The sequence below is a fragment of the Physeter macrocephalus genome, chromosome 1 (genome assembly GCF_002837175.3).
Source record: "Physeter macrocephalus isolate SW-GA chromosome 1, ASM283717v5, whole genome shotgun sequence".
NCBI lineage: Eukaryota > Metazoa > Chordata > Mammalia > Artiodactyla > Physeteridae > Physeter > Physeter macrocephalus.
In genome coordinates, this window is record NC_041214.2 from 93,675,169 (window position 1) to 93,696,488 (window position 21,320).

At 37.5% G+C, this 21,320-nt stretch overlaps 1 protein-coding gene across 4 annotated transcripts in view; it reads right to left on the reverse strand.

Moving 5' to 3' along the window:
• Positions 1-1,376: 1,376 nt before the first annotated feature.
• GTF2E1 (general transcription factor IIE subunit 1) overlaps positions 1,377-21,320 on the reverse strand; it is a 42,543-nt gene continuing 22,599 nt past the window's right edge. For all 4 annotated transcript variants that reach the window (XM_055085060.1, XM_055085062.1, XM_024120441.3 and 1 more), the window contains 3 exons: positions 12,194-12,395; positions 6,001-6,242; positions 1,377-3,117 (listed from right to left, as the gene is read on the reverse strand). In XM_055085060.1, coding sequence (XP_054941035.1) covers positions 2,693-3,117; positions 6,001-6,242; positions 12,194-12,395 — 869 coding nt within the window. In that variant the 3' untranslated portion in view covers positions 1,377-2,692. The remainder of the gene's footprint in view (positions 3,118-6,000; positions 6,243-12,193; positions 12,396-21,320) is intronic.

Genomic DNA, 21,320 nt, shown 5'->3' on the forward strand with positions numbered 1-21,320 from the left:
GGAATGTCCTATAAATATCAATTAAGTCCATCTTGTTTAATGTATCATTTAAAGCTTGTGTTTCCTTATTTATTTTCATTTTAGATGATCTGTCCATTGGTGAAAGTGGGGTGTTAAAGTCCCCTACTATGATTGTGTTACTCTTGATCCCTTGATCATTATGTAGTGTCCTTCTTTATCTCTTGTAATAGTCTTTGTTTTAAAGTCTATTTTGTCTCATACGAGAATTGCTACTCCAGCTTTCTTCTGATTTCCATTTGCGTGGAATATCTTTTTCCATCCCCTAATTTTCAGTCTGTATTCGTCCCTAGGTCTGAAGTGGGTCTCTTGTAGACAGCATATACACAGGTCTTGTTTTTGTATCCATTCAGCCAATCTATGTCTTTTGGTTGGAGCACTTAATCCATTTACATTTAAGGTAATTATCGATATGTATGTTTCTATTACCATTTTCTTAAGATCCTTGCCTGGGAGAGTAATCTTGGTTGTAGGTTTTTCTCCTTCATCACTTTAAATATATCCTGCCACTCCCTTCTGGCTTGCAGAGTTTCTGCTGAAAGATCAGCTGTTAACCTTATGGGGATTCCCTTATGTGTTATTTGTGTTTTGCCCTTGCTGCTTTTAATATTTGTTCTTTGTATTTAAGTAGTGTGTTAGCTGTGTTGCACTAGCCCCCTTCAGGCTGTGTTCACGCAGCCAACGCCAGTCCTCTCCCTGGGATCCGACTGAAGCCCGAGCCTCAGCTCCCAGACCCCGCCCGCCCCGGCGGGTGAACAGACATGCCTCTTGGGCTGGTGTGCGCTGGTTGGCACCGATACTCTGTGTGGGAATCTCTCCAATTTGCCCTCCGCACCCCTGTGGCTGCGCTCTCCTCCGCGGCTCTGAAGTTCCCCAATCCGCCACCCGCAGTCTCCGCCCGCGAAGGGGCTTCCTAGTGTGTGGAAACCTTTCCTCCTTCACAGCTCCCTCCCATTGGTGCAGGCCCCATCCCTATTCTTTGTCTGTGTTTTTTCTTTTTTCTTTTACCCTTCCTAGGTACGTGGGGAGTTTCTTGCCTTTCGGGAGGTCTGAGGTCTTCTGCCAGCGTTCAGTAGGTGTTCTGTAGGAGTTGTTCCACACGTAGATGTATTTCTGATGTATTTGTGGGGAGGAAGGTGATCTCTGCGCCTTACTCTTCCGCCATCTTGAACCTCCTCCCATAAAGTCATTCTTAAGGCAACTTATTGCCAGAAAAAGTTTAGACTACATAAAATTGCATCTATTATTTGAAACATGACCAATAAGAGAAAAAATTCTGAAACACTTTTTTTTAAATGGAAGAGTATTCATTTTAATTATGTAAAGATGTTACAGAGCTACATTAACAAATTTCAGTAAGTATAAAATAGATTTATTGTCAATATTCAGTCATAATACAACCCAGGTAAATGAATCATTACTTTATACAAGGCTCAGATGTTTAAAATCTATCTCAACTTTACACATGTACTATAAAATGATAAATACTTAAAATGACAATGCAAGAGAAAATATTAGAAAAAATACAGTTGTTGTAGACCCTTGTATGAAAGTTCTTTAAAGTTCTGCCTTAAGGAATAATACCATGCTACATATCAGAACCAAAAATAAAGTATTTTCCTTGAGGTTACAATGCTCAATGATATACTGGATGCACTCTAAAATACCAGGCCTGACAAGAATCAAAAGAGACAAGGCCTTCAATAATGTTGAGAGAAAAAAAAAAGAGAGAGGAGTAATCAATTGTTATATGCTGATTTCTGCTGGAATGGCCCCTTTAAACAATTTACAGTACTGTGGAAGAGCTGAAAAAGAAGGGGACCAGTCTCAGCTTTATATAAAGGATTTCCAAATCAGCACAAACTCAGACAATGTTAAAAGGTACTGTTCCCAATGCTCTCCACTCTTCAACCCTTTACATGGACTCTTTATCCTAAGTCCATGTTTTTTCTCTGATTTCTTCCTAAGGGCTTACCAAACACACTTTCTGTTTTCTATTATCCAACATACAAACCAAAAGGCATTAAGCACAATAGTAATATCTGTCAGTCAAGTCAGTTCTAAAGACACCAATTTTGGTTTAGATATTAATCATAAGATTTACGCATAACCATCCTTCTTCCACACACACTCCCACCTCCCCTTACATATTGACTCCATCCTAAACTGTGAAGCAATATGAAGCTTTAAGATTTTTTTCTTTTCCTTCATCAATGATTTGCCTGTTGTCAAGCTGCTTGGTTGGCAGCAATATCAGGAGCTGTTTGGAATGCTTGGTCAGAATAAATAAAAAGGATGTGATCAATGAATTACTGTAACCTATCAAAGTGGGCTTCTACAGGCAGACATGAAGAATTTACCTTTAGACTTCTCTCACTCATTTCAGAAGGGAGATAAATGTGTCTTCAAAGGGAAAGGAAAAAGATGAGATAAGGAAATACAGCAAAATATTAATACTGTAGTAATAGGAAAGGGTATGCTTATAGCTAACCTACCTCGTGGGGAAGTTTCTGGCATAAAAATCAAACTTTCTCTCTCTCCCATTACTCTTTGCACAAGATTAACAGTTGATTTACATCAAGAGAGGCAGAAGGCCACTGAACACTTTTCTTCAAAGGTAGGGAATTTCTTTTTGAAATGCACATTAGAGAAAGGAGGAAAAGGTAGGGAAAGCTCACTCAAAGAGGTCCTCAAACATGCGTTGTCCCATTGCTATGTATGCTTCCTTTTCATCTGGTGTCATTTGGGCCACCAGCTCTGGCTTCTGGCTCACTTCGCTGTAGGAGAATGGACGGCCAGCCACCATGACAATAGGGTCATCTGCTACTTCCTCAAATTCATCATCCTCCTCATCCTCTTCCCCATGATGTGCAGCCACAGCTGTAGCACAGGGTGGAGAGTCATCATCTGACTCACTGGTCTCACTCTCAGAATCACTGCCATTGGCAGTGGTCACAGGAGCAGCTGCCCCCACTGAGCCTGCTGTGGCAGAGGGGGTCTTCTTCTCATGAATGAGCAGTGCTCGCATGACCTCCTCATTATCATCTGGCCCCACAAGGCCTTCCTCACGCTCCTGAAACGAGTCTATATCTAAGCCACCTGGAAGGAAAAAAACCAGAAAGTCAATACCCTTAAATATAAAAGGCAATCCTTTATAACTAACAAAGTATATAGTATTTTAATATATTTAAATATAGGATAATATTATAAAATAACACAGACTTCATTGGTTCCATTTTTTGAGCTACTGTCCATAAGATATTCAAAATGTTTCTCACAAACTGGAACTTAAGTAGCATAATGGTTAAGTACAGTTGACCCTTGAACAACGTGGGTTTGAACTGTGCAGGTCCACGTATACATGGATATTTTTTTTTCCAATAGTAAATACTACAGTACTACATGATACACGGTTGGTTGAATCCATGGAGGTGGAGAAACCATGAATTTAAGTTATACTCAGATTAATCCCTGCACTGTTCAAGGGTCAACTGTACATGGGTTTTAAGAAATATATGGCTTGGATCTGAATCCTGGTTCTTCCACATGCAAGCTGTAACACACAAGGAATGTATGCAAGTCTCTAAGACTTACACACTTCTAAAAGAATTTTCCAAATACCTTAATATTACCAACATAGTATTTTGAATAACGTTTAAAGTATATAAAATTAGAGGAAAAGCAATTTAGATTTGTAAACTAAATGAAGTCATATCTAAAAGATTTCTGACAAGGTTCTTGAGAGATTTAGCCAACAAAGGAATTATTCTGTTACAGATTAAGATAGAAAACAAAAAATAAGGATAAATGAACAAATCTCTAGATGGTAAGGTAGAAACACTAGTTCTAGGAACAGTCTTATTTAACAGAGTTATAAATTACGAATATGTGTCCTGGGAAGCTGTCAAGTTCACTGATGATGCTAAGCAATTCTGGGTTCTTAAAGGCCAAACTGATAGCAAAAAAATATAGGAAGAGCTGAAGGTTGTATAAGTGGGCAGAAAAGTGGCAGATCTATTTCAATATTGGCAAGTTTAAGAAAATCTGCCTATAGAAAAATAAAATATACTAAAAAACTTTATCCAAGCTATCAGATAAAGGGCAGGAGAGGGTCTGAAAAATATCTCTGCACATAATTCTAAAGTTATTGGTCTTAATATGCTTCCAGAAGCAAAGCAATAAACTGTCATGTAAAAACTAGAAGGATATTTGAGATAAAACTCAAATAATTAATGATAAATTCATGCATAAATAACATGTATTGCTCTGGTCACTAGGTCTCAAGTAAAGTATATTACAATTGGAGATGGTCCAGAAAAAGATAATTAAAATAAGACAAAAACTGTAGGTGGAGATGGCTTGGGGGAAGAGAACCCTTTGTAAGGAAAGTAGAATCAAAAGGAATTAGAACTTTCAGTAGAGTAATAAGGACATGATTGAAGTCTATAAAATTCTGAAACATGTTAAAATAACTTGAACTCTGAGGAAAATTAAGTGTAGGACAAATAGGACTCACTTCACACATTCACTGGATAGAGCCTATTCAACTATAATAAAACCTAACGAAGCCAAATTTAGACATAAAAGCATATCCTATTTTATACACAGAAGGAAATATTCACAAAAGGGAACAGGGTAGACTAGATGACTTACTTAAGGCCCTTATGATTCAAGTTGTACCATTCTAGGAATTATAAACATTGACTGTTAAACATATGAGCCCAACTGTATACAATACTTGATAACAATAGTTTTATTTCATTCGACTCTGTTCCTAAGTTCACAGAAAAAAAGGTTTGGTTGCTTCAAGAACAGGCAAGAAGCCAAGTTGGGGAAAACGAACCTATTAAATAGTTGACAGCCTAACTACTCTGTAATCTAAACCAATATGCACCAAAATAACTAAACCTCATAGCCAAGGTAATCAGTGGGAAGGAGGGAGAGTAAAGTATGATTGCCAAGGAAAACTTTTTTCTGGTTGGAATTAAAACACCAAAGAGAATCACACATCTGCTTTTACCATGACTACCCAACTCCACACTACTTTTACAATTCTTAGCATACACAGTAAAGGAATGCTAATTATGAAGGGAAAAGAGGTTAGAAAAAAAGTCAAAAAACAAGTGGTTTTTAATTACTAATGATTCTTTAGTATTAAAGAAACAGACTCAAGTGATATGTTAGTAATGATACATAACCTAGGAATAGGGGTGAGCAGGTTCTAATGCTGATGAAATCTAACCAGAGGTACAGACTCCTTCTTTCACCTCTGTTTCCCAGTTTCTGAGCAATACTTATCCAGTTTTAGTCTCCCATTTTCTACCTAGTCCTAAACCATCATCACCGAAAGTCTCTGAATCCAGTAATTCAAGACTAAAATTTAAAAAGTAAAATCGTGCAGTTCTCAAGCTTCTGATTATTATATAATTCTTAACCCTTTAGGGCTCACAGAGATTTCCAAAATCTTCTAGTATAAAGTTTTGCCAATCTTCTTGGATGGTGAGAATCCTTGTCTTTACTCATTTGTTATCTTTTTATATATTTCAAGTAGCACATCTCCTTGGTATTTATGAGGAGACAACATAAGAAGTTTGGACTAGTATATAGTTATGGTTCCTAATTCAAAGAAACAAAAATGCATGCAAGTTAGGGCAACAGAAGATTAAAGAAGAAATGAATTTGGCCATTTTGAACACAAGAGTACTTTTTCAAGAAATTAACATAAAGAAATGACAATTTCTCAAATCTAAAATGGAAATTTAAAAAGCTGTCTGTTTTTTCAACTAAGTTGATGTTTAATACAAGTATACTGGTTGGTTTTAATGCTTATTGCTCAATTTACTTCCTGCTATAATGCAATTGTTTTATAAAACAGACACAGTCGGTTTCCAATAAAACTAAGATTTGCCCAGGTGATTTCCTAAGTCAAGTTCATTTTCTACCATACCCAAGACATATTCATCTTACTTCTTCTACTCTTACCTTCCTTCATCTCTTCAGAACTATAGGCTCCTTGGACAGTGCTCTCTCTTAACCAAATAGGTCTCTCTTTGGCAGATTTCCCCTCCAGTGAGGCTCGATGAAGATCTTCTTGGTCATCCATGTTAATGACAACATTCTGAGTGTATAAGTCCTCATAAGAGGGACCCTTGGTGGCCCATGCTTCCCGGTGGTGCCCACCTGCCAGGCCAGCAGCTGCAGCAGCAGTTGCTGCACGGTCCTTGCTATATAACAAGATTAGAGGAGGAAGGGAAGAAGAAAACTTGAAGTCTTGGTGCTAGAAAAGAAGGGCAGCTGGGGAAGTAGTTACTGAAGAATTACATATAAATTCTATCTAGCAATCATGCACACAAGCTTTCATAATTCTGGAAGATCTGCTCTTATACCCCAGGGTGAAAGTTACATTGGTTAGAACAACACATCATACTTATATTTAAGTTTCTCAAACACTGAATCCTCTGGTGTATATAAATGATTGAGGTTGTACAGATTAAGATGTTTAAATAAGTCTACTTAGAGGGGAGAATGAAATAGTGACATAATCCACTTAAAGACACTAGTCTGGCAAAAATCTCTCCCAGTAACATCTTTGATGAGTATTTTGTTTAAAAACAAAACAAAAACCCCAAACAAAACAAAACACATGTTATATTTTAAAAAGCATGCTCTCAGCTCAACCCAGAAGAATTCTAAGTAGTTCTGTGGGCTTTTCCCTTTCTTTTGTGTGCTGAGAAGCTAGAATAGTATTCTACAAAGCCAGACTTCAACTCAGGATTAATATTCTGAGACTCACCAAATAAGGCAAATCATTATGCAGAGATCAGCTTCTTTTCAAGTTGGATCTGTCCATCTCTGCACCTATGCTGACTCTCCATATCCAGGCCCAACCATTATTTCTACCCCACAGCAACCATGATCTATTTCTGAGTCTATTTTGTTTTGCCTCTTACTTCTACTACCCATGATCTTTTTAGTCTGTTCCAGGTTGGATCATTCCTTACCTTTCTCTAGTCACTTAACGTTTCCTCATCTCTATGAGTTTTCAGCCTTTCTGTTGCTCCCCATTTTATCTGATTGTTTCACTTTCAATGTGCTCCACATTCTTTTGAATATACCTGATTTTCTGAGTGTCTAAGCTCACACCTTGTCTTTCTTTGCCTGCTGATGCTTTTCTGCATCAAGTTCTAGGCATGACTGTCTCTCCCTTTCTGTTTAGACAGCTCTTTTATTGCACAAACTATCTTCATATTTCATGAACTACCTGCTTACTTAGTACCTGCTCTGTATCTTTCTCCATACCTTTTGCTGTGTTCCTTTCTGTGTCTGCTGACTGATTCTCTTGGCCCTATGTTTCTCCTTTACCTCTCTGCCATTTTTCCTAAATCTTTTCCATGAATCCTGGACTGTCTCCTGTGTAGTGCGCTGTCTCATTCTGAGCCTAAGCAATACTTCTTCATTTGTCTTTAAGTTCTGTATCAATTCTCTCTCTCAGAAGCCATTCACTGTTTTTCGTTCTCTTTGGTCCTACTTCATACCTGCTTACTCCATTGCTCCTCATTTCTTCCTGGGCCCACTCACATCTACTTGAGTTTTGTCTCATGTTTAGTTGAGATTTCTCTGATGTATACTACTACCCATGTATCTGACTGGCCCATTACATCTCTCCCTGAGAATACTGTGTTTCTGACCAACCTCTGGAGGTAATCGTGGGTTCATTCCATCCCTCCCTCCTGTTCTGCCTCTGGATATCTACAGACCCACTGCCACTTTTTCTGTCAAAAAAATGCACCCTCTCTAGTTGTACAAACCATGCTGATCTGGTCACTTAATCCATGCCTTGTAACTACCGCCTTTAGCTGTACCAGGGCTGCTTTGTAAATCACTCTTTCCTATAGATTTTTCATCAGTTATTTGCTGGCCCACTCTGAGTCTAGGCCTACGAGGCCATCTCTCTGTACCTAATCTATTTGTCTTACTATATTTTAAAGTTTTATGTTATAGCTGGAAATAACTGGTTTCTCTCTACCTTTTATTCCTTTCTGCATTCATCTAATGTTACTTTTTGCATTATTTACTACATTTGTCTCAATTTAATCCATATCTGTCCCTAGTCATTCCTTTTTTATCTTCCATGTTGTCTTATAAAAGGCTTCACTATAATATGACTGTGCTTAGTCTGGTTTAAGTTGTCTTTTTGATTTTTGCTTTCCCTCAAGCATTCAGTTTTCCTTTCTCTCTTGGCCTGATCTGTGTTTTCATGTTTCTGTGCTCACTCTACATTTTAGTCTCTCCTCTCTCACCCAGTTGTCTCGTTGACTCCTTTTAATGTCTCCTCTATCTTCAGCTAACATTCTTATCTTGTAGTACTAAGCCTGTCCTATATGCCTGTCTGCGCCCACATGTGTCTCCCTAAGCTAGCCAGATGCCTTTTCTGTCTCTCTCCACCCACTCAATGTTTCTCTAGTTCTGACCTGGACAACTACATCTTGTCCTTATTCATCTCTCCTTCACCCAGAATCTTAAATGATTCACTCACTCTTTCTGAAGCTATTGTTTCTCTATATCATCTTGAACACATAGTTTTCATCTATGCTGTATATTTAGCATTAACTCTGAAGAGTATCTTCCAAAGGTTAGCAAGTGTTCAGTACTTTGAGTAGAGAAGAATAAGAATAGAGAAAAAGAACAAGACAATTCAAATAAATGTTAGCATGAGACTATTTTTAAAAAGTCTTTTGTTTTCAGTATTCCATTACAGAAACTCAAGATTGGTTTTATTCCAGTTTGAGGCAGAAGAGTTTTGTTTTGTTTTTTTTGGCCGCACCATGTGGCTTGCAGGATCTTAGTTTCCCGACCAGGGATCGAACCTGCACCCTCGGCAGAAAAAGCAAAGTCTAACCACTGGACCACCATGGAATTCCCTGAGGCAGGAGAGATCTCACCACAAATTAAACAAATTTTTAAATTTGGAAGAATTTTTTTTAAGATAATTTTTACCATGGAGAGTTGACTACACAGATTTTATTTCTACCTTCACCACATACACAGTCAAATTAAATCATCAGCAAATGTGACACTAAAGAAAATTTGGATGACAGACACCAGAGTTCACTCCTTCTGCATATTTAAATTTCTTCTATGGAGAGAACGTGCACATTTCACTTAAAGATGACAAAGGTAACAATTTAGTTTTGAATCTTTTTACATTATTTAAGAAATTTTAGAATTTTAAAAAGATATAACTCTTACTCAGGGGTGAGGGAGGAATATTATTTCAAAAATAAATAAAATTTTAAAGATCTTTAATTTTAAAGATCTTTATGAGTGCTAAATAAGAGATGATGGAAAAGGAGAGGTTACTGGCAAGAAATTCCATTTAAGAAGAATAGGAAGACTTTAAATATCACCAGTGGGTTGACTTGCTAAAAGGCTGGAAATGTCCATCAGCTCTTGGGTTAAATCTACTGACAGTCCTGCAGCGGCAGCCTCTGGTTCCTGTTCTAGGGAATTTAATTGGTTACATATCAGTAACCAAACAATCATGCTGCTTTTTTTTTTTAATTAATGAATTACTATTGTCTATGAGCCCCCATACAACTCTGTTGATGTTTTTCTTTTCTTGTACTGGGGCAGGATGGCTACTACAGGACTGTTGTGCTCTGAAATGGATCCTATAGTACAGAAAGGCTAAATCAATACCACTTTCAGGATGTTATATCCAAGCGGTGGAGCTTGTCAAATGCTTGATGAGGCTATCTCAGCCAGGGTAACACCTTCTAACCTAGCTCTACTGGTCTTTTTCCTGACCACGTACAAGCAGTTATACTTTGTTCTGGCTGGAAGTCCAGGGACACCATTCTATCTTTCTTGCCTGCCTCCATTTTCCCCTTTCTTCTTAGTGACCAAGCTGTTGAGTAGCCTCTTTCCTGATTAGTTTATTTCCTGTATTTCCTGATTCTTCTTCATTCTTTGAGTCACCATCACGCCTACCTAATGAGAAGCAGGTGATTTGATATAGTGAGCTGCTGTTGGGCTTCTGGCTCAGACTTATCTCCAGCATGGAGTGAGGGATACCTAAATGAAGATCCTGGAATGGGAGGTGGACCGTGGTAGGTGTGGAACAACAGAGGTAGAGTACCAGTGGTGGTGGTGAATGAATGCTACTGTAGAGGGGAAGGATCTTAATAAACAAGAAGATAGCTATAGTTAGAAGAGGAAACACAAATATAATTCATAAATAGTATTATATTGTATAGAAAGCAATCAGAGAAAATGTCTAAACACACTTCAATATGAAATAACCCATAAGCTTAGAAAGGTATGTATTTTTGTAAAAATCAATTTCCCTCACAGTCTTCTGTGACAGGGTTACAGTATTATTTAAACGCACAAAAAGATATAACAAATAAATTCTTGATAAGAGACCAAAGACCAGTAAGAAAAATTTAAGGCTATCTGTAATGTGGATGATATTGGTTGCCTATAATTATGGCTCCTCTCCTTTACTTATTGATTTTATTCAAGTACTGATGGCTATTTGCTCCAAAGGACTCTGGGACCTTCCTCAGTCCTAGGAGGTAAACCTTAAGCAGTCCAAGCACCAATTATGTGATCTCATTTCCTCTGTGAGATGCTGGTTTAGAAATAAGCATATAAAGCAATTCTGGTCAGCAAGACATTGGGGGATACAGTAGGATGAAGGTGGCCCTCTGAGAAAGCTTTTTTCCATCTTAAAACAGGACACAAGGAAGGGATGGTCCCATTTTCTGTGCTTGAACATTTTCATCTAAATGTGATACCTAGAAAGACATGACCATCTTAGGCTAGCTCCCCTGGTGGTGCCAAGAGGAAAACCAACAGGCCAAGTTCAGCAGAGTAAGTATGGAACAAATCTAGATCCTTGAAGATGTAACTGAACTGTGGAATTAATTCTCAGTTGTGCTACCTAAGGACTTCTGGTCATGCTAGGAAGTTTTTCTTACTGTTCAAGCTACTTCTAGTTGGTTTTCTGTTATCACAGATAAAGGTATCCTAACTGACACAGATGCTAGAAAAGAAAATTCACAATAACTTGTACAGATACAAAACCTTCTGTATAACTGGATTTTTTTTTTTTTTTGGTGGTACGTGGGCCTCTCACTTTCGTGGCCTCTCCCGTTGCAGAGCACAGGCTCCGGACGCGCGGGCTCAGCGGCCATGGCTCACAAGCCCAGCCGCTCCGCGGCATGTGGGATCTTCCCAGACCGGGGCACGAACCCGTGTCCCCTGCATCGGCAGGCGGACTCCCAACCACTGCGCCACCAGGGAAGCCCGACTGGATTGTTTTTAACCACCAAAAAGAAACTCAATTTTCTCAGGACTGCCCAGAACTGGCTTTTCTGCAACATCAGTACCAGAGGGCACAAAATACTAAGAGTGCTCCCAAAATCTATACAGTTACAACTGGACTATTGTGTTCTATGGAAGGGAGTAGATGGGTATAAACTCTAAGCCCTCAGCTTGAAACTGGGAAGAAGAAAGAAAAAGGGAAGAATAGGAGAGTACTCCCTGACCTCAATTCTCATTTATACTTTTCAAAGAAGAAAAATCACTTTTTATGGCATGGCAAAATTAAGGCTGCCTCTGCAATTCAAAAATTAGGGTACACTGACAAAAACAGGGAGCCACAGTAAGAAGTATTAACCCATAGGTAACACCCACTATACTTCGCTTTCAAGAAAGTTGCATTGAAAACTAAGAAAGGCAAGAAATGTGTGGTTAAAAACTTCAAAAACAAACATACAAAAAAAAGTGAAAGCTGTATTCCTTAAAGAACTTCAGCCTTCAGAACCTGACTAGGAAAATTCAGATATCCCCAAAAGGCACAACCAATTTAGGACTAACTAACAATTGGCTGAGTTGCAGTAGGCCCAAAAAGATTGAGTACTTAAAAGTCAAACCTGACTATTTAAAGATTTTTGACTAGGGCCCATCCTGTTCTGCATTCAGTACAAACAAATTTCATCACAGGCACAAGTTAATACGACATGTGTGGCAGAGCTTAGAATCCACATAATCTTATAGTTTTTAGTCTCCTGGTAAATTACTTACCCAATCCTGCTCTCCAAAGTACACGTAGTTAAAACAAGGGCAAGCTTAAAAGTGTTCTTGGTAAGAGCACAGGGCCTACACTCACCTCTGTTTCAGGGCTGGTATTTCTGTGGGTTCTGGCTCAAGTATTTCATAGGCCAAGTTCACATCCTCTGTCTCTCGAAGCAAAGCATAAATGGGCTCAATTTGTTCATTAAACCTTGCCAAAAGTGTGCGTGCATCTTTTTTGGGCATTGCTGATTCATCTTCTTCTACCTCTGTATGGCAAAAAGTACAGCGGAAAGTTCCTATAGAGAAAACAAAAGTCTCAGGTCAGGGAAGAGAAATTCTTAAGACTAGCCTTTAGCAAACAGTTTATAACTCCACTCTTCCTCCAACATTTTATTATTAAAACTTTCAAAAACATGGAAAAGATTAAAGAAGTTTACAGTGAACATCCATGTGCCCACCACTGAGATTCTACAATTAACATTTTTCTATATTTGATTGATCACGTATCTATCCATCTATCATTTTTTGATGCATTTCAAAGTAATTTCACCCCTAACTGCAGCACAGCAAACAGATTTTAATCACATTTCTAACATACCTATACTTATTTTAACTTAAAATCAAATTCTTTACAGCTTACCACTGAAACCTGTATCCTTTTCCAACAGTTTTCTTTTTGCACAGTACACATTTGAGTCTATGTCATGGGGAAAGCCAAATAAATACCTAAAACCAAAAGTCTCTAGTCATTCTGTACATTGTAACAAGGTTATTTCTTCATATTTATTAACTATTTACATCTAAATAACTTTAACCAATCCATTTCCAAAATTAAAGTTCAAGAAGCCTTTATTATTATTTCTACAGCCTTCACATTCAACTTATAATTAAATTGTAGTAATTCCTTAGAAACATCACAGATTTTTCACTTCTACTATTATTTCACTAATCTGGGCCACCATCACTTAGCCTGAAATTTAGCTTCCTAAATCTGGTCTTTGAACCTTTAGGCTCTCCCTCTCCAATTCCAAGTTTCCTAGGCCACCATTTGAATCATCTCATCCCCCTGCTCTAAAGTCTATCTGATGGCTGAACTTCTAAAGTCCACAGCATCAAATCTAAATTTCTCATCCCAACATTCAAGAACCTGTATAACTTGATCCAAAAACATCATAACCCTACCACAGTCCTTTACTTGTCAAGTAAATTCAAACACTTGAGAGACAATATACTAGACACTAACATTTATTTTATATGTGTAAGTGCTTTCTTTCTAAAGCGCTTCAATTTACACTTTTTGATCCCTATACCAATCCTGTAAAATGACGTCAGAACTGAGGATCTGAGTTTTGTGATTTGTCCAAAGGCACATAGCCAATAAGAGAAAAGTAATAAAAGCAGCTATTGTATACCGAGTGCTTACTAAGTACCAAGTATCTCCAGTCATCTGAAGACGGTATTATTATTGTTGCCCATTTAAATCTGTAAAATACAGAGGTTCTAAGGGGTTGAATAACTTGCTCAAGATCTTATCACTACTAATTGGGAGGTGATGGCAGGATTCAAACCCAATCTATTATGATGAAACTCACACTCTTAAATATTACTTAAAACCACTAGCCCCACTTGGATCTCCAGTTCGGTCCTTATTCCCAATGCCAGGGATATGCATACTTCCTTTCTAACCCAATTAACCCAAGAGATTAAAAGAGATCACACAAGCACTTAGTGTCTGGCACATAGTAAGTATGCAAATATTTAGTTTTAAATAGCCCAATATATGACTGACACATAACCCCACCCCCAACCCCTCTTTCCCTAGTAAGGAATAAACAAACTAGACATCTCTGCTTCAACATTAACACTAGATTCTACTGATATATTTCAAACAGAATAAGTTTCTTTACTGCCTCTCACACATAAACAACCAATCACAAGTAAATTCTTTGTTCATATACCCTGTCTAAACATTCTTAATCCATCTTCCTGCTATCCACATGCTACCTCATCTTTTACATCTATTTCAAATAAGTGAGAAAGAGAAAAGCAGCCCCTCATAGCTAAGAAGGAACCTAGCACTCATAGCTAGGCTGTGATGCTTTTCTGCCAAACGGAATCTCACAGATCACCAACATCAGATAAAAGGTCCTCTGAGACCATGATGGAAGTGAGGCAAAACCAAGCCAATCTGAGTTCTGTCTGAATATAGACAAAAGCAAGGTCTCTGCACAACCACACACACACACAAAAAAAAACCCCAGCTAACACGAATGACTGCTACTTCTTTACCAATTACAGTTTTAGCCTCACCCTGGTCTTCTCACCTCTGGGATAGGATTTATTAAGATATCCAATCATAGAATTACCCTCACTTCTTGATAGTACCTAATCCACAGCAAATCCCCACCAATTCCCTGAATCCTCCCCAATATTATCTAACAAAAGCTCATATTCTCTAAGTTTGTTCAGCAGTCTTGCTGAGACACCACATGGTTTCTTATGGTGTGAGGTTTCCTTGCTGCAGAAAGCATCAATAAACCCAGTTTTGTACACTGTGGGCATGATGGTCTTTGACTAATGCACATCAACATAAATATTCTGGGTTAACTGATCAAGAATACTATTTACCAAAATAAAGAAAGAGGAAGAACAAGTTAGTTTTTCTTTGTGGGAGAAAGATACCTTTCTTGAAGAAAGATAAATAAAGATACCTTGCTTTAGATATCTGAATCTATGTTGCCCACTGGCCATCAAAATGGATATGTTAGAAGCCAAATTATTACAACTGCTTAGAGCTCGAGTGGAATTTAAGACTAGAAATTTTGATATGAGAATCAACAACATATATAGATGGTAACTGAAGCCATAAAATAGATCAGAGTATCCAGAGATTAAGGAGTAAGAAGCATGGGCAGTCAAGGTATAAACCCAAGGAAAGAAGAATCCTTGAGAGATAGAAATGGTACAGCCAGAGGGATAGGATGGTGTTTCAAGGCGGAAATGGTATGGCGCTAATTTTCAAGGTCAACAAGAATTGAAAGCCAGCCTTTATATTTAGTAACAAAGAGTAAATAGAGACCTTGGCTAGAGAGGTTTTAGTCTGTATGCTATCTTAGGGTATTCTCCAACTATTCCAGCCTGCCTCAGTCTCTTCTCTTCAACAGAAATATAAAGAAAATAATCCATGTGGGAGTTAAAACATAAGTCATACAGAGGCATACCTCAAATATATTGCAGGTCCAGATCCAGATCACCATAATAAAGCAAATATCACAATAAAGTGAGAGCAAGTCAAAATTTTTTTGGTTTTCAGTACATGAAAAAGTTATGTTTACACTATACTGTGGTCTATTAAGTGTGCAACCGTATTAGGTCTAAGAAAACAATTTACATACCTTAATTAGAAAATACTTTATTGCTAAAAAATGCTAACCATCACCTGAGCCTTCAGCAAGTTGTAGTAGTAACGTCAAAGATGTTACTGACCACTAACCACAGATCACCATAACAAAGATAACAAAAAAGCTTGAAAGATTGCAAGAATTACCAAAATGTGACAGAGAAACATAAAATGAGCAAATGCTACTGGAAAAATGGCACCAACAGACTCGCTCAATGCAGGGTTGCCACAAACTTGAATTTGTAAAAAATGCAATGATCTGTGAAATGCAATAAAGGAAAGCACAATAAAACGAGGTATGCCTGTAAAGTAAGGTCTAACACAGCTCTCAAATACCTGCTGAACTGAAAAACACAGATGTGGGACTTAAACTGACTGTTGAAAAATGAGCACTACAGAGACCATCAAGGAGAACTACAGAATACTGCAGAAGACAAATTATCTAGTTTAGTAGTTTTCTAATTATTTTTAAGGGAAGAAAACCCATTCCTCAAGTGAAAAAGTACCTAAACATAAAAGTAAGTGCTCTGGTTGAAGAATAAAGATAGCTAAGCAAAGGGCAACGCTATAATCCTCTCATCATATGTCTTCAAAGCATTACAAATCAGCCTCTTCAATGTCTTGTACCAGGAACACTTTGCTGCAGGGCCTTTGTACTTGCTGTTCCCTCTGCCCAGAATGCTTTTCCTCCAGATAGTTAAATGGCTAGTCTCCTAACTTCAGACCTTTACTCAAGTCACCTCCATGAGAGCTTCCGTAGCCAACATTACCTAAAATTTCAACACTGTCCTGTCCTCCCTTTCTTTTTCCTTAACATTTGTCACCATCCAACATACTATGTTTTATTACCTAGTTTATTAGGTTATTTATCATTGAGATTGTCATGTTACCCAATTAAAAAGAAATGTCCTCCCAACTATCCCATTTTTCTCTTGAAGATAACATACATTCCAAACTTCAGTGTTAAGTAAACAAATTAACACACTTGCCAGTGTAGCTCAACTGTATAAAATAGCAATGCTTTTATTTTGGGAAAAGAGAGAAAGAGATCACTGTTAACATCATTTCATAGAAAGATGATTTCAGAATGATAGTCCTTGAACTTGAATAAATTTAGTTTCATTAAAAAAAATAGGGAGAAAAGAGAAAACACAGTATAGTCATAAGGAACCTGAGTTCTAGCCTCATCTAGGTACCTTTCCAGAGACCCAGGCTTAATGGAGATTAAGGCTTAACAAGAATTACTTGTAGAGGGCCCATTTTGCAGTTCTGAAAAGAGTGGCTTTCATATTACTGTCAAAAACTGTGACAGGTCTGAAATTTTACCCTACTCGTAAACTAACAAATTATCCTACCACTGTTTTATAGACGCTGAAGACAGACACAAGACTTACAGGTTAGAGAAAATAACTTTATTACTCATGGCAATAGCAGTACCAGTGTAAGGTTCTGTGCCAGTTTCGAGTCCCATTTCCCATAGGGTAACACAAAGATGGCCAGGTGACAACTGTACATGCAGTGGATCATGTTCCAGGAAAGAAACCCTGAGCTTAGGAACCCAAACCTTTTATAATGGGCATAAACATGCTTGTCTTTTGCTCTGTAGGGTGATACTACCTTTACCATGCTGAACACTAAGTAAACACACTCTGGAGAGAGACTTTTTTATTATACTGAATAGTAAGCAAACCTGTCTTTTGCTCTGGAGAGAAACAATAACTCTATCTTCCAAGGCTGCTCACTATATAAACCTCCTTGAAAAATACAGTCTAGAAAAAAGGCAGTCAGTAGCATCTCTGCTTGTAAAACATACATAACATGTGAGAGACCCATGGAGAACTGTCTTCCAACAACAACCATGTCTGGCAAACATTACAAGAAGAAAAGTTAGCCTGACATCTGAGTCTTATGTTTATCATAAAAACACAAGTTGTAGACAAGAAAGCAGCCTGTCAAAAGCCAGGTCTAGAGTCCGAGAAAAATAAGAAATTCTATATTTTATGGAAAATGACTTAAGACTAGCTTAACATACGAGGAGCATTTTTTATAAATTTTACTAAACATTATAAAAATGCAAATCAATTTCCCCAAAATCTGAAAGGGAGATGGGGCTCAGCACACACTGTACGAAGTACCATTCTACTGAGGGGGCAGTAGTGCAACACATATAGACACAGAATCTGTCATCAAGACGCTTAAGGTTTAATAGAGATGAAATGTATCTGGAGACAAGGAATCTAATGCATACCCCTGGTGGAGAGCTGCTGTTAAGTAATCAATATCATAAATATCCCAACTCTTCTTGAAACTGGACTATACTATACTGCACAGAATATACTATTCAATAAGAGAAGAAACTGGAATTGAAACTCAGAGCTCTTTACAATTTTTCCCTTGCCACACATAAGACCAAGAAGCCACATAAGGGGGAACATGCAAGCTATATCAAAGAATGTGGCAGCAGAGAGAAAATGAAGGCTACAAAGATTCTTTAGGCAAAGCTTGACAGATGATGAGATACGGAGAAAAAGAAGAGTTCAATGATAACATATATGTCTGATCATATACACCCATAAACCTCACACATACAAAAAAAACTAAAAAAGCTACTTTACAAATATTCCCATGTATTCATCATAGCCAAGTCTGTGCAACAGTATTGTTCAAATCTAACTTATGAGGGAATAAAGACTCAGAGAAGTTAAGTTCACCAGGTCATAGCTTAAAAGCAAAAATCATTAAGCCTGGATTCAAATACAAATCTGATTCAAGAGTAAATTCACCATACCATCCTGAATTACACATCCCTTTCCTAACCTCCTATCATCCCTGCCAGCTACAATTCAGCAAACTTTTCCCATGTATATACATAGGTACTAATTTTTAAAAATATGGAACAGGAGAGGATTTGTAACAAAAAATTTATTTAACATTAAATGTGCATCACATGCCTGGCATTGACTCAGATGAGTCTTAATGTATCGGGTTTGCAAGAAGGATTAAAATATATCCAGATGTAGATAATTACCAGGCACTGAAAATAAGGAGAAAAAAGATCTTTTAAAAATAGATATTTCAAAACTATATTTTAGGGTTGTCCATGCAGTAGTATATGAATGTCCCAATTCTATGACTCAGGACTCTTCTAGTGAAGGTAAGTTATTACTCCAAAATGAGAAAAGAAATAGAGACCTACTTGTTGGGATGAGAGGGAAAGAAGAGGGAGAGTGATGGGAAAGAGTGCCATACAATTTTAACTTTCTCCCGAAATAAGAAATGTAAAAATAAGAATAAATGTAAAAATAAAAAGGAATCAGAGACATGCAGGAGGGGAGAGAAGGGACTGGGGACAAAAGGAAAAAAAAAAACAGTAATGTTCAACAAAATTCAAACTTAACACTTTTCTTTGCTAAACACAGAAAAAGAAAATTCAGGTGGTGTCTATTATGTTGACCAAGGTCTTCTACTTAACTGCTTACTCATCACTTTAATTATGAGTATTCAGTCAAGGGAACAATGAATAAATACAGGTAAAACCAAACTGGAAAAAAATGTTTATCCTCCTTAGTTTAACAAGAAGAAAATGCTTTGGAAATTTATCATAACTGAGGAAAAGGGAAGAGGACATTATGGGTCAAATCCCCAAATAATTAGATATTACTTGGATTGTGGTTTTTCCTTCTTCACTCCAAAATACACAATGAATAGGTCATCAGCTAATGCCTAGAGTTCACTGTCAAAGATCTGTCAAACATATTAATTGCAACTGGAATATTACTCAGCCATTTTCCTACCCCCCAAAAAAATCAATCAAAATAAAAGAAGCCCAATTGTTTTGATATGCTACAGGTGCTGCAGTGCTGAAGCAGGAGTCATGCTGCAGCCCAAGTCTTCAAGGCTGGCCAAAGAAACAGGCAGGATCAAACCTTCCCTGCTGCAGAGTCCTCATTCCAACATGGCACAACTAACGTCCCAAGGACTTCCCACATTCTGCCTCCCTAAATCTTGCTAATCGTCTTCTGAGCTGCTTTTTTGGAGCTCATATTCTACTGGGGAGGAGTCAAGACAAAAAATAATGTCAGGGGTTGATAAGTATAATAAAGAAAAACAAAGCAGGTGGCCTCCTAGAATGAGTTTGGGAGTGTTCCTCCCTCCGTTATATTTTGGAAGAGTTTGAGAAGGATAGCTGTTAGCTCTCCTCTAAATGCTTCACAGAGTTCGCCTGTGAAGCCATCTGGTCCTGGGCTTTTGTCTGTTGCAAGATTTTTAATCACAGTTTCAATTTCAGTGCTTGTGATTGGTCTGTTCATATTTTCTATTTCTTCCTGATTCAGTCTCAGAAGGTTGTGCATTTCTAAGATTTTGTTCATTACTTCCAGGTTGTCCATTTTATTGGCATATAGTTGCTTTTAGTAATCTCTCATGATCCTTTGTGTTTCTTCAATGTCAGTTGTTACTTCTCCTTTTTCATCTCTAATTGTGTTGATATGAGTCCTCTCTGTTATTTTCTTGATAAGTCTGGATAATGGCTTATCAATTTTTTTTATGCTCTGATGAACCAGCTTTCAGTTTTATTCATCTTTGCTATTGTTTCCTTCATTTCTTTTTCATTTATTTCTGATCTGAACTTTATGATTTCTTTCCTTGTGCTAACTTTAGGGTTTTTTTGTTGTTCTTTCTCTAATTGTTTTAGGTGTAAGGTTAGGTTGTTTATTTGAGCTTTTTCTTGTTTCTTAAGGTAGGATTGTATTGCTATAAACTTCCCTCTTAGAACCGCTTTTGCTGCATCCCATAGGTTGTGGGTCATCAAGTTTTCACTGTAATTAGTTTCTAGGTATTTTTTGATTTCCTCTTTGATTTCTTCAGTGATCTCTTGGTTATTAAGTAGTGTATTGTTTAGCCTCCATGTGTTTGTATATTTTACAGATTTTTTCCTGTAATTTATATCTAGTCTCATAGCATTGTAGTCAGAAAAGATACTTGATATGACTTCAATTTTCTTAAATTTACCAAGGCTTGACGTGTGACCCATGATGTGATCTATCCTGGAGAATGTTCCATGAGCATTTGAGAAGAAAGTGTATTCTGTTGTTTTTGGATGGAATGTCCTATAAATATCAATTGAGTCCATCTTGTTTAATGTATCATTTAAAACTTGTGTTTCCTTATTTATTTTCATTTTAGATGATCTGTCCATTGGTGTAAGTGGGGTGTTAAATTCCCCTACTATGATTGTGTTACTGTCGATTTCCCCTTTTATGGCTGTTAGCATTTGCCTTATGTATTCAGGTGCTCCTATGTTGGGTGCATAAATATTTACAATTGTTATATTTTCTTCTTGGATTGATCCCTTGATCATTATGTAGTGTCCTTCTTTGTCTCTTCTAATGCTCTTTTAAAGTCTATTTGGTCTGATATGAGAATTGCTACTCCAGCTTTCTTCTGATTTCCATTTGCATGGAATACCTTTTTCCATCACCACACTTTCAGTCTGTACGTGTCCCTAGGTCTGCAGTGGGTTTCTTGTAGACAGCATATATACGGGCCTTGTTTTTGTATCCATTCAGCCAGTCTATTTCTTTTGGTTGGAGCATTTAATCCATTTACACTTAAGGTAATTATCGAGGCCACCATCACCCTGATACCAAAACCAGACAAAGATGTCACAAAAAAAAGAAAACTACATATCAATATCACTGATGAACACAGATGCAAAAATCCTCAACAAAATACTAGTAAACAGAATCTAACAGCACATTAAAAAGATCATACACCATGATCAAGTGGGGTTTATCCCAGGAATGCAAGGATTCTTCAATAT